The 13,558-nt window shown below is 38.5% G+C and overlaps 1 protein-coding gene across 1 annotated transcript in view; it reads right to left on the minus strand.

The window, feature by feature from the left end:
• Positions 1-12,311, minus strand: part of si:dkey-233k19.3 (dynein axonemal heavy chain 11) — a 39,892-nt gene extending 27,581 nt beyond the window's left edge. The window contains exons 1-34 of the mRNA XM_061050766.1: positions 12,096-12,311; positions 11,779-11,922; positions 11,466-11,659; positions 11,187-11,376; positions 10,980-11,079; positions 10,650-10,861; positions 10,257-10,478; positions 9,988-10,155; positions 9,753-9,869; positions 9,504-9,641; positions 9,299-9,414; positions 9,027-9,213; positions 8,762-8,866; positions 8,221-8,616; positions 7,497-7,829; positions 6,897-7,151; positions 6,637-6,806; positions 6,337-6,559; positions 6,090-6,206; positions 5,891-5,977; positions 5,638-5,796; positions 5,367-5,450; positions 5,080-5,238; positions 4,852-4,974; positions 4,197-4,319; positions 3,387-3,611; positions 3,211-3,302; positions 2,996-3,122; positions 2,739-2,891; positions 2,417-2,650; positions 1,202-1,333; positions 568-728; positions 298-454; positions 32-177 (exon numbers count right to left, since the gene is read on the minus strand). Coding sequence (XP_060906749.1) covers positions 32-177; positions 298-454; positions 568-728; positions 1,202-1,333; positions 2,417-2,650; positions 2,739-2,891; positions 2,996-3,122; positions 3,211-3,302; positions 3,387-3,611; positions 4,197-4,319; positions 4,852-4,974; positions 5,080-5,238; positions 5,367-5,450; positions 5,638-5,796; positions 5,891-5,977; positions 6,090-6,206; positions 6,337-6,559; positions 6,637-6,806; positions 6,897-7,151; positions 7,497-7,829; positions 8,221-8,616; positions 8,762-8,866; positions 9,027-9,213; positions 9,299-9,414; positions 9,504-9,641; positions 9,753-9,869; positions 9,988-10,155; positions 10,257-10,478; positions 10,650-10,861; positions 10,980-11,079; positions 11,187-11,376; positions 11,466-11,659; positions 11,779-11,922; positions 12,096-12,311 — 5,765 coding nt within the window. The remainder of the gene's footprint in view (positions 1-31; positions 178-297; positions 455-567; positions 729-1,201; positions 1,334-2,416; positions 2,651-2,738; positions 2,892-2,995; positions 3,123-3,210; positions 3,303-3,386; positions 3,612-4,196; positions 4,320-4,851; positions 4,975-5,079; positions 5,239-5,366; positions 5,451-5,637; positions 5,797-5,890; positions 5,978-6,089; positions 6,207-6,336; positions 6,560-6,636; positions 6,807-6,896; positions 7,152-7,496; positions 7,830-8,220; positions 8,617-8,761; positions 8,867-9,026; positions 9,214-9,298; positions 9,415-9,503; positions 9,642-9,752; positions 9,870-9,987; positions 10,156-10,256; positions 10,479-10,649; positions 10,862-10,979; positions 11,080-11,186; positions 11,377-11,465; positions 11,660-11,778; positions 11,923-12,095) is intronic.
• Positions 12,312-13,558: the final 1,247 nt, after the last annotated feature.

Raw genomic sequence — 13,558 nt, forward strand, 5'->3', positions numbered from 1 at the left:
AAAGGCTACATGTATGTCTCAATTTGATTACCTTTTCTTCTTAGCCCGAATAGCATCCTGTATAGTTTTGACCTGCACTGCTACCACTGACAGAACATCCACAGCAATACGATTGAACTCATCAAAGCAGCCCCATGCTCCTGTCTGTGCCAGGCCTTTGTAGATATTTCCAATAGACTGAATAAAAACAAATAAAATATTTAGCATTTACGCAAGTGTTTACTGGAACACCAACTCAATTTTGAATTGTCTACTGAAATGTCTCATCATTTTGAATTATCTACTGAAATGTCGCACCTTGTAGTCCATCTGTTCAGAACAGTTGAAGATGTATACCATGATGCCCAATGCTCTGCCTAGATCCTTAGTGGTCTCAGTCTTCCCTGTTCCAGCAGGGCCTGCTGGGGCTCCGCTCATGGTCAGGTTGAGTGACTGAGTTAGGGTTATGTAGCACCTAAATGTGCCCATGGCAACAGCACACAGTTACACAAACAAATAGTATACTGTAGCAATGCTGAATGAAGTGATGTATTGAGACATTACATGCATAGAGTGCTGCAGACTCACCTGTCTGTGAGGGGAGTGATGACAAGACGTGGTGTGTTTCCAAGATACTCGTATGAGTAAAGGAAGTGAGCATCACAAATGTTAACAAAGCAGTGATGCTGCTGCTCATACCAGCAATGTCGGAGCTGGGAAAGCCATTGAAAGGACTGTGAGGTAGTTACCTGTGAACACAAATGACTGCTTTAATAGTTTGACACCATTACATTAGACATCATATTTTACAAGAGGTATGGTACAAGCAAGCAATTCATCCCAACTTCTGAAAAAACATTGACTTTTACTCATCGTTTATATTAGAGTCTAACCAATTTAGTGAATATTAGGAAGGGCCTCTGTTTTATTTGTCTCCTAAGATTAAACTTCTAATAGTCAGTGACTGAAACATTCAAATTCAGGTGTATCATGTTATCTTTTAACTTTCAATTCAAATGTTAAATGTATTTTGTTGTTGCATGGTTCCTGTACCCATAATTTGTATTCCAAGCTCAGAAAAGTAAAACTTGAAAAATGCTGTCATTTCTTATGCTGTCATTTCTTCTTTTTCACATTTATCTAATGAGTAATAATGTTAAACCAATGTTAGTTGAACTGGGCCAGAAAGAAAGTCAAGTTAAGGGACGGTGTATGCCATTACTTTTTGGGCAATGAGGCTGGCAACAATGTCTCTAGCATGGACATCAATAGTGCAAATAGTCATGATCTTCTGTCTGTCGCCCGAGCTAAGATCTCCAAGCAGCATGCTGATTAACAAGTTGAGATGAGAAATCTGGGGAAGGAAAGACAGACAAGATTAAAGCTAAGGAATAAAATCAGAAATTCAGACGAGAGTTAAAAAATGACACAAAACTGAATTGGCAACTATATAATAGAGCTCCATGTTTACGCATTCATAATAAATGCCGTAGATGAAGACACATTTACACAGTCAAACATATGGACAATTTACAAAAACACCTTCTCACACTTGACTACTTTTAAGATAAACAAAACTGGTTTTGAGTTCTTGTTTTGACCAAAACATCACTGAATGTCCTGAATTTGTCACTGGCCCTCCTTGACAGCAGATCCAATCAGTGCAGCACGGTGCTCTGAAGGGAGGGAGAGATTATTCAAACAGAAACCAAGGACATGCTAACCTTAAATACTGCTGATGAAACTGACAAGAGTGATAACATTACTGTGAGCTTTGCCCACGATGAGCCTCCGCAAAAACCTGGCTCAGGCCACTGACTATGATGTGCTTATGATGGCATTATGAAAAACATGTCCATCATCTTAATTATTAACCTCTTTTCCCACAGATTACACACAAATCAGTCTAATAAAATGATATGATTAACATTTAAATAAACAGTATGCACCTCTATCATATATCTACAAGCAAAATCAAATTGAAGGATGAGCTTTTTCATACAATTACATTTCTGTCACAGTAATGTTCCTTCAAACCTAATGTTAATTAACACAATTACTAAAGTTGGTATCAGAAACTATTTTCATCCAAAGAGATGTTTATTTGTGTGAGTTCTTGAGGATCTGATTTGTGGTTTTGTTGTACTGGATCCTATATAACAATATTGTGGTTACATAATCCAATTTAAAAGGCCACAATTTATAGCAGTACTGAATCAATACCCCTGTCTGGCCAAGCGTCTTAAAGTGAGGTATCAGTAACCTTGGAGTGATATGACTGAAAAACAATGTCTGGACCCTACTGAGAAATGATTTACAAATACTTTACTATTACTTTTTATTATGATCTCACAACCCCACATTTCACCATTGTTCCCAATAGCTTTGTTTTATTGAGATGTTTAAATTTGTGGGTGAACTCATTTAAAAAATGTACCTGTTTCTTGTTGTAGTCTTTCAGGGCATACTCAAATCCTTCCTCCAGTCTTTTAAACACAAGCTCCATATCGTTGCTCCACCAGATCTGGGATCCAGTGAGAGCCACTTGTGCAGGGAAGTCGAGAATCCATTGCTCTCTGGGCCGATCCTCGTACACAGACACAGCATCAGACAGGTGACCTCTGACACATTCTCGCATAGTCTCCTCCAGACCAGTCAGCCATGCTTCCACCTAAAGTCAAGCATAAATACTATTAGTTGAGTTTTTTCCAGTAATGTGATAACAAATTCAGATCCTTTGATAGTGAATGTAAACTTACCGGCCCATAACAGCAACATTCAGTCTTGAATGAAACATATTCTCTCTCTTTGCTGTACATGCCTACGGCTAGTTTAGGATTATCCAACTCTTTATTTTCTGCAAACTCAAGGTCTGACATGTTGTCAAATAATTTCGAGAGGTGAAAAGTTACCTGAAAAACAGAATTAGCAGTAGTCCTTATAATTGGCATTATATGAGTGAAAGAGTGACACTGGATTAATGTGAAAAATAAAAAATGTATATACATAAATGTACCTCTCTGGGACGACTCCCTTTAGAGAGAATATCCAACAAGTCTGCAGATGAAATAAAGTAGAATCGAGGAAAGACAAGTCTCTTTGTCTCCAGGTATTCAGCAAGAGCTTTTTCACACAATACCAGCCTGTTAGGAGAGAATATGAGAATAGAGATCAAAATACTACAGCTGCAAACAAAACAAGAATTAAAAGTGTGATGACAATAGCATGAACCTTTGTTGTAGATCATCTAACTTCTCAAAAAGAGCAAGTTTGTTGGTGGCCTCAATTACATTTTTAGTCTGAGCACGGTCCAGCATTAGCTCCTAAAAAAACAAAATCTCAATGTAAACAACAATGACAACAATGAACTGTGCATAACTGCACATAACATGCGTTGAAGTGCAGACCTGAAATTCTGAATCTATGGCTTGGAATCTGTATGCATCTGCAGGCAGCTGTTGGCAGATGTCATTACAGCCCTTGAAGATGCTTTGTAGGTACACCCATGTCCTTTGGACCTCCATCCAGACCATCAGCACGGTATCAGCCACAGTCAGCTGCTTCTGTAGTTCCACTACCTGATGCATAAAGTGATCCACATGCTTGCTCTGAAAGATGCCTTGGAGCTGAACCTTGAGGAGTATGAAGACAGGGAGATATGAGTCATGGTATCCAAAGCCTTTTGTTCAATTTAAAACTAAAATGCAACCAACCATCATTACATTAGTGGCAGAGAAAGTCATATCTTGTTAACCTTACACTTATGACATTTGTCAATTTAATTTAAGTGCATAGTCAACCTCATCTGCATACCAGGCCATAAAAATGGGGGAGGGAAACAGTCTAGTTACACAAAGATAGAGGCAGTAGAGTGGCAAAACTTCTAATTGCAGGCTATAACCCCCCCCCCCCCCCCCCCCCCCCCCCCCATCCCCCCCCAATACATCTGGTGTACATGTACAAAGACTGCCTTGGTGTAACAATGCCCTGTGTCCTACAGCAGCAATAAATCTAAGGACTCAATAGGGACCTCTCTTCTGTTGTGCTGTTTGACAGTCAGACAGAGCGGCCCCTGTCTGCACTCTCATTTCTATTCAGCCCTTTACTATCGGTGCTTCTCACAGACAACTGGTCTTGAGAACTTGCCATTATGCATTTTTCTTCACTTTAAATGTTAGACATTAGGTCCTAGTACAACATAAGAAATTCACTTGTACCTGATGATCTTCAAGAGTTTCAATAAGTTGCTCATCACATTTAAGTAGTGGCACAGGAGTTTGGTAATGATTTTCATATGAAAGCTCCATTGCTTCCCATGTTTGACTTATTTGTGTCACAGCCTGAAAAGAAAAGAAAATTGCCATTCATTACAAAATATATATTGATTACAACCTCTCTTAATACTAAGTACTACATCTAGTCACAGAGTAACACTTGAATTCAATGTTTACTCAGCAGATCTGCAAAAAAGTGTAATTTATTTGAGTTTTAGTTATTTTAGAAGAAATGTGTCTTTATGAAGTGGTCATTTTTTTATTCTTCTAATGAAAAATAAGCTACTGAATATCTGCATGATTATTTAAAAAAAATACATAGTCATAAGGCCGATAATAGACCTGGCATGATTGAATTCTGATGACATGACGGTAGTATAAAGGGTAATAATGTTCATGAGGTGTGCTCCTAGTTTGATGTCATTTCTTTTTATAATTGCATCCTTAGATAAAAACTATCAAAGCTAATTCAGTACAATCATACAGTACATCATACAGTGTGTAACATTATATTATGAATCAATATGACTGGAACTATCTATATTGGTGTTCTTTCTATATGTGTTTGACCACAGGTTTTCAATAAATGAAGATGAACCTTTTCTATAGCCATTTCTTTGACTGCTTTATCCACTATGTAGCGGACTTTGTCTTCCAGCAAATGGAGGTGCAGAGCCAAGAGGTCCTTCAATGTGGTGTGGTCAGCCACAGTGAAGTCCATCTGTTTGCAAAAGATTTTTTATTGTTATGCAAAGTCTCAGGTTTCTGTCATGCAGGAAGAAAACATTGCTTTACAGTAAGACCTCTGCTGTGCATACTTATGCACCTGTGTTGTTCTGATAAGTTGCACCCAGTGGCGCTCTCTTATTGCCAGGTTCTGTAGCTGACTCACGGCCAGCAGTGACGTCAACAGGTTCTTTACATAAAGGTCTAACCCAGAATACACATCCCACACGCGAGCATCTTTGTCAAGCCTTCGCATGTCCTACACAAACAGAAGGTACATAAACATAATTAGTTATCAGGGGCATCTGTTACAAACCGCAATGGTGCATGACAGCAAGACAGCAGGAGAGATGCACTGGTGTGATGTAGCTCTGTTGGTGACCTCACCTTGGCAAACCACCTCAATTCTGCATCCATCTGGTCCACGTTTATCTGCCTCCATTTGGTCATTGTCCACTTTTCCACACTGCTCTGTATAGATAAAGACAAATGCAGAGGGGTCAATCGGCTGAGGGTGCTTAATGAGGACATTAAGAGGCTACAGGGTATTCAAAGAATCAGTGATCAGTTATGTATGGTGAGATGGGGCCCATAGCAGTATTTTAATTTCATTTAGAATAGAAACATTTAAAAATACTAAATAAGTTAGACCATTCACCTGCACAAACACAGTAATGTCCCATAGTTTTTTGAGGACGACAATCTCCTGTCTGCAGAGCTTGATGTCTTTGAAGTCAGGAATAGTAACATCAAACAGATTTGTGGACTCCTGTAGTACTGATACCTCTTTCTCCATTTCTCGGATTGCTCTTTCAGACTAGAAAAACAAAACACATGGCATATGCTGTCTCAGTATACATATAGTGCAAAATAAAGTTATTTTAATCCTTAATTAAAGCTTTAACTCCTACTTTGTCCAGACTGATGTACGGATGCGCTGCATTGTAACTGAAGGGTGCCATTTCTTTAAACATGTCCCTGAATTTGCTTTGTTTCATCTGGAAAATAAGAAGTCCCACTTTAATGGTCAACACATTGGGATATTTAATACAATAGCATTAACACATTGAATTTATTATTTCTCTGGATATAAGAACTAAAAGCAGCAACCTCAAATGCCATGCATCTTCTGCGTAAAACCATTACTTCTGCATTCTGCATGGGAGCCACATCATGCCTCACTTTTATGGCTAGTTTTTTTGCCTCACTCCATTTCTCAGGAAGTTCCTACAGAGAAAAAAAAGGAATTTCAAAAGTTGAATAGCTACATCATTAATATACTTCAATCTGATTATTTTTCAACACATCATATTGTTAACAAATAACTGTAGGAGCATGAACCCGTTCCTTTCCTGACCTCCAGCTGATAGTAGACCTGGTCTGGTATAGTCACTCCGTATTGTTCCAGAAGGATTATTGTGTTTCTAAGTGGCTCAAAAATCTTGTCTGTGGATGCTTGTCTGTCCCTCACAGCCAACAGGTGACTCATCACTTCCACCAAGCCACAGTGGTTTCCTTGTGCCAAAGACTGGCCGAGTCCTTCAATAGTGGCTCGCACAAACTTCTGCAGCTCATCAAGACTGAAAGGCGAAGCATGAACAGTAAAAAACTCCTATAACATTGCTTTGGTTTTAAGCCATGCAGGAGATCATTGTACCTGTTGGTGACATATGTCAAGAGGTGTTTTTTAAAAAGCCAGCTCCACTTCTTCAAAGTGTTGAGGAGCATCTCCTTGAAGAATCTGATATCTACCCGAAACCATCCATTGAATACTCTGAATTCTTCCATCTTGGAAATTTCAGTATACAGATCTTCATAGTAATCAATCTGTAAAATAAAGACCAAAACAGAGATTACAGATAGAATACCTTTCATGTGTAGCACATTGCTATCGATTACATTAAAATAGTTTTGTACCTGTTCTTTGAAGTTATCGATTGTAGGTGGGCTCTCAGGGAGTGCATCTGCTTCATAGGTTTCCATCTCTTCAGCTGTAAGCAGACGTCCAAACAGGAGGAACTGGCTGAGGAACTCAGCCCTATCACCTTGCCAGAGATGTGTGTAGCAGTCAAACTCTCTCTGGTAATTTATAGCTTTCTTGAGAACCTTCTCCACTTGTTCCATTATTTCTTGTCTTAGTTCCAACAAATCCAGCATGTCATCCATCACATCCTGTAAAAGTTTCATTTATGATAAATAACATGAGGAGTATCTAGTATTTGTAGAAGAACATTCTGTAATGAGCTGAAAGAGATGAGCACAGTAAGAGAGTAGATTTTTCAGGTTGTTAGGGGCTGACATAGAAAGCTTACTTGTAAAATAAGTACTATTTTAAAGTGAACCATATACCAACTCCAAGTTCTGAACAGAAAAATGGTTAGTGAAGCAGGTTAAAATATAGGGGTTTACTGTGACTTTGCAAAACTGTCTAAAAAAGTTTTGCACAGGTGAGAATTCAAGTAAACCATTTAACAATGCATAAATTCAGGCTTAAAATCTAAATTTAAAGTTGTGTACCTGGTAGTTCTCCATGGTTTGATGAGCAGCTACTCTGTAAATATTCTCTGAAGTCTTGAATATGTCTCTGACCAGTCCTTCTATCAGCTCATAGAAGCCATCGCCTGCTTCCCGCTCCAACGATGGCAGGAAGACCATTCCTGAGCTTCTCAGCATCAACTGAGCCTCCAACAGTGGTTTCTGTTTTGGCCCTGATTCCATATTGTCCACAAAGAACTGAAGAGAGTGGCTGATGTAGCTGAAGAGCCCCTCCACCACCATCTCATCCACAAACTCCAGATAGGACTGCCATGCTTCTGAATCAGGGTCAGCATTTAAAAGAGCCATATTCTCCTGATGGAATTTTTGATATTAGAAATGTTTAAAAATAAATAAATACAGCCTAAACTGGTGGGGTTGAATGCTTATCTTTTACAATTGGGCACAAGTATCTTGTGTTTTTTTAATTGTGTTAGGGGTTACAGAAATAATAAATGTAATTTTTTGATTAATATTACAAGAATGAGCAATCAAAGGCCAAACATAACCAAAAATTATGAAAGTATTGAAATGAAATGAGATGATTAAGAATGTTCTGCAATATGATTTAAGGTTTTAGAATCAATTATATAATTTCATATTTTTAGTTGTTCAAACACAATAGAGCAACAGAAGTAGTCATTAAACATCTATAATGCATTAAATTAAACATATCAAATACAGTCATAAATCAAGCTGCACTCACTTGGACCAGCTTGTGGATAGAGTTTCCATCCTTCTTCATGGAGCTGTACTTCTTGTTGACCCGCTCACCCCTGTCCTCTAGCTGTATAAGCGAGCCTTTCTTGTTTTCCTTTCTGCAGAACATAGCCTGTTTGATCCATCCCTTCATCATTGACTGGATGGCTTCACAGTTCTCCTTGGCTTTACTGACTCGACAAACAAGTCCATAGACCAGGTCCTTGGAGGTGCTTATGAAGCTCCAGCAGTCTGGATCCTGCCACATTAGGTCAGACTCTGCCCTTTTCAACTGCAGGTCTAAGGACTCCATCTCAGCTCTGATGAGAGGAAGTTCCACCTCTAGCACTGTCTGCTTTAGCTTGTTGTACCCCTGCACCAATAGTTGCAGACTGCTCATATACTACAAAATGCAAATGTTGAAAAATAAATGTTTAAGTCACAGAATTTAAAAAGGATTAAAGAAAGAAATATTGCATACTCTTGAACTCAAGAAGGAATTCATCAGTGTAAAAGCAACCACATAAGGTGGTGTGTTTGTTTCTTACTTTTGTGAACATGAAGCGCTTCTCAAAAACAGTCATAGCAGCCGCAGGGATCTTGATGTTACTAAGAGTCTGAATATACTTCACATCTTTCAAGACTTCAGTCAGCTGAGGAGGGAGGAGAAAAGTGAACAATCAAAGATGGGTTGTGGTTAAGTGTGTCTCTAACTGAAAGCCTAGAAGAAAATGATAACCAAAATTGACTGTTACACATAATTTATCTTTTACAATCAGTCATTCTAGTTTGAAGGGACATACCATAAATTACCTTAGGATTAAAGTTGACTGAGATCAGGCCAGATGGGGTATCTCGTGAGAGAAGGGGCTGGTTCAGGTTGATCAGGCAGGTATGATCTAAACCATTACACCAGTTAGAGTAAATGTCCTCTTCATACTGGTCCAGGAGACTCAGTAACTCCATGTACTCGTTCACTGTCCCTACACCTTCTGCAGGCCTGAACATATTGCATAGTTATTTATCTGTAAGTCTTTTTGACTACTTGTTGTTTCATTCATTGCAAATATAATATGTTTACTGACTTGTCAAACAGTGATTTGACTCTTTCCCATGGTGTTTGAATGCGTTTTCTGAGCATTTTCGCCCACTTCAAAGCTCCAGATGTGTGAGGAGTATTTTTAGTCAAGTCGCTCTCGATCTGCAAGGAAAGAATGGAAACGGTTATTGCTACAAAAACATAACATGCCTTGTATGACTATTGTTAATACTCAAGTTTGCTAACAGTACCTGGTTGAGCTGGAATTTGAATAGACATTTACATTTCTCCAGCTCTTCTCTGAAATGCTGCTGCAGAAGAAGGAAGTTGTGACTGAATACCTGTCGAATTTGTCTTCTCTCAAGGAAGGGTCCAATGATAGTTAGCAACTAAAGGACAAAAACAAATAGCCTGCTTTAGACTCTCTCTCACTATTCCCTTATTCAGCTGATAATGTCATCATCATCATCATCAACCTGCTTTTATCCAGTCTTGCTTACTTTACATGCTGATTCCAGTCCTGAGCAATCCTTAAAGGCCAAGCACAGAAGGCTGGCAAGGCGGTATTCAAAGTCTACAATCTTGCTTTTGAACTCTTTGTACTCATTTTCAAAACCCTTATAACAAAAGAGACAATTTCAACAGTATTAAGTGATGGACTTGAGTGATAGACCATGCATTATAAATCACTGAATTAGCTGTTATCAGAGATCTTAATATAACATAAATGCTTACCTGAGTGGTAAGGTCAAATGGGCTGTTTTCACTGTGCTGCAATACTTTGCAATGCTCAGCAAACTCTCTGTACATCTGAGCAGCATGCTCACTGTAGAGTTTTCCTTTCAGCCCACCAAATTCCAGTTTTTCCATTCTTTGAAAGTCCAGCATGATTTCAAATGAGTCCTGTCAAGATAACATAAGATGTAGGAAACCACAAAACTCAATTCAAAACAACCTTGCTGTACTAAACTAAACCAAGTACAAAACCAAAACTTTGATTTCACCTCCAGCTGCAACATACGCTTTAGGAACTGGTTGAAACGTGCAAATATCATGGCAGATGGGAAATCCCAGGGTGCATGTTTCACATGGTTGGCCAACCTCTCCCTCTGAGTCTGGTAACTGTTTCTGAAACATCTCAACACTTTTATCACCTTCTTCACCATTTGTAGATTTTCCACTGGATCATCTCTGAGAAGCAAATCTGCAGAGAGGTATGTAGAAGCCTGGGCAGTGAAAGAATTTGAATCTGTTATTAGCTTCACACCAACAGGAAGAAACTGAATAGTTTTTTTTACTGCCTAATATCAGCCAAGTAGGCATATGGCATCAATGTCATATGTATGCATCAATTCATGCAATCACTCAATGCAGGCGTTAAAAACAATGTTTCTTACCTGCTCAATGAACAGATTACACAGTTCCTGTAGTAACACCACAATGCGTGCAGGTCTTTGATAAAATTGGCAGTTGCTCCATATCAGATATAGAGTGTGAAACAGTGCAGGAGTGAATGTGTCCAAGTGACAAAATTCTTCTTTTTCCAGTTTAGACAGTTGTTCATGAAGTGGCTGTAGGTGCAATTCAATGTCTTGGGATTCTTGAAGTGCTTTTCATTTAGAAAAAAAAATCAAGCTAAGACAACAAACTCAAAGAAAAAATATTTTTCAGTAATCATATAATGCAGTGAGTTTGAAAACGTGTTTGTCCTCTATGTCTTATCTTACCATCAAATATATTTCCTATTAGAGTCTGGATTGTGGGATGATAACTGCTATCCATTATCTCTAATATCTTCACCATTTTCTGAACAACAGGACTCTGAAGCTACAAGGGGGAAGAACCAACGAAAGTTTTACAGAGAATGGCACGCATTGAGGTGAAAGATAATGAAATCATCATTTAACTTAAGATCCAAGGGAAAGATAGCATGCCTGATGATAAATGTCCTGTATGTTCTTTTTCCTTGAAGCCCAAAACGTCAGCTCTGCATTAGGCCCTGGATTACAGTCTGTCATGATTATGTCTGATGAGTCCTCCTTTAAAATTTTCTGGATTACATTGGTCCAGTTAATGATCAGGGTCTCAATGGCATGGGCCAGTGCCCTATCATAGTTATTGTACCTGAGTATGAAAGTTTATGTTGAAAGCATTTGTTAACTTACAGGATAAACAAAAATCCTAGTCTATGATATGAATGTTTGTGTTCTTACATTTTGATGGTGCTGTTTGAATTGTCAGTCCAATCGGTTGCAGATGGGACAGGGAGGATAGTTTTACCCAAAACCTGCCCCTGTATGACTGATGTCTTACAGCACATTCTCTCAATATGTCGTATGATGTCTTCAGACATAAAATTTGGCCACATCTGATGGTTTTTATTGTTTGAAAGCAGTGGAAAACACACCTAGAAAAAAGGCAGAAATAATTCACTGTTGTGCAAAAAGGCTCCTTTTAAATCTGCATGTTAATTTTAAAAAATTGGCAGTAAATACAACAAAATATAGACGTGAAAGAATAAATCACCTGCTCAACTGTGCATGTCAGCTGCAGTAATAGTGATGGAGACAGAAGTCCAAAAACCAAAAGTTGTCTGAAGTTTTCAGGTGTAACAGTAGCCACTGTCTTCTTAAGGATATATATTTGCTTGTTTTGAGCAACAGTGGGAACCTGTATTAAAAGAAAAAAGAAAATGATGACTGTATTAACATTTTTAAACCAAACATAATGTTATGCTACTGTAAACTGACAACTTCAACATCCTCTGAGTGCTCTAAACTTAGCTAGCTAAATGGGTTCTACTAGCACTGTGTTTTGTAGATTCTGTATGAACATAAAGTTACCTCCTTGGAAGCGACCACATGACCCCTGTTTGATGAAAAGCAATATATTACAGAGTCCTTCTCGAAGAAGTCTTTCAGACGTGTTTGAAATTCTTCGTTCACAATACTCTTCTCCCATGTTTGACGGTGCAGCTGCAGCAGTCTACAAACTTTCTCCTCCACGAACTTTACTCTGACATCCTCCACAAAAGAAGGCACACTTTCGTCGTCGGACATGATTTTCTACCACCATGACAGGCTTTAGCTCCGTCACTTACCTCAGCAAAAGCGGAAAAAAAAAGAAAACTGGATTTTGTCAGCTCCTGTAAAATCCCCCGTAAGTAATTAGTTAACTTATTGTGGAGAAAGTTACGAAGCTACAACACTGTGGAAAGAAAAGTGGAACGAGCTCTACAGTCTTGGATGGGGGAGGCTCAGCGTTCCGTTGCTAAGCAACAGCCACTCTCCTCAATCACTGCCTGATCAGCGTCACGTGAGTTTCCCTGGTCTGGTCCACTGTACAGTCTGGGGCCTGAACCAAATGTGAAGCAACAAAAAACTTTCCTTCCAGTGGAAGACATGAAGATTTAAAGGACAATCTAAAAAAGTCTCTTCAAACTGTCTGTTATCTAGTTACTAAAATGCTGGTGGTACGGTTTTACTTATTTGTATGACCATATTAGGCATAGGCCTAGCTACTTGCCAATAGCTATTGCTTTATAACTGATAGGCCTTATTGCTCTCATGTGTATCCCATAATGCATATGGTTGTTTTAAAATGTAATTATTGGGGCCTTGGGTGTGTGTGCCTTTCCACTTTTTGCACACGTCTAATTACTTGCATGATAAATATATGCTTCTTTTTGAATGGCTTGAGTTAGGGCTACATCTTTGAAAAATAATCAATTGTCAATCTATGACATGTTTAATGTGATTAAGACCTTAAAAAAAAACTCAAAAAAACTTTGATTCATAATAATGTGATTTTAAATAATAGCAGTCTTCAAACAATATTTACAATTTAGTTTGAGTACATCAAACAGCATATCATTTTGAAGGTTTTCCTCATTGGTATATGCATGACCTCAAGGGGCAGTTGACAATGTTGTGATGGTTAGTTCATATAGATAATATAATTGCGCATTCCTGAGTTAAATATCTGAGAAAATCAGTGGTGTCTTTTATCACAGGACTAGACGTGAAAGAGTGTATGCATTGGAGCCACAGACTGTAGTAAAATGCAAGTGATATATGTGTGTGTGGGGCGAGTTTGGCTGTTGTCTTAGCAGCAGAGCACTGTACCCAGCAACTGCCATTTACAGGGCACTTTACTGCTCCTCATTTCAAAGCAGCCAAGGGGTTTGACTGTTTTAAATTACAAAATGATGCTTAGGAGAAGTTTTAAGATTAACATTGCCAAGTTCTGGATTTTTCTATAATAAGGTAAACTGTAGCATATTGTGAAAGCATTCTAATTGTCGATA

The sequence above is a fragment of the Labrus mixtus genome, chromosome 11 (assembly GCF_963584025.1).
Source record: "Labrus mixtus chromosome 11, fLabMix1.1, whole genome shotgun sequence".
Taxonomy (NCBI): domain Eukaryota; kingdom Metazoa; phylum Chordata; class Actinopteri; order Labriformes; family Labridae; genus Labrus; species Labrus mixtus.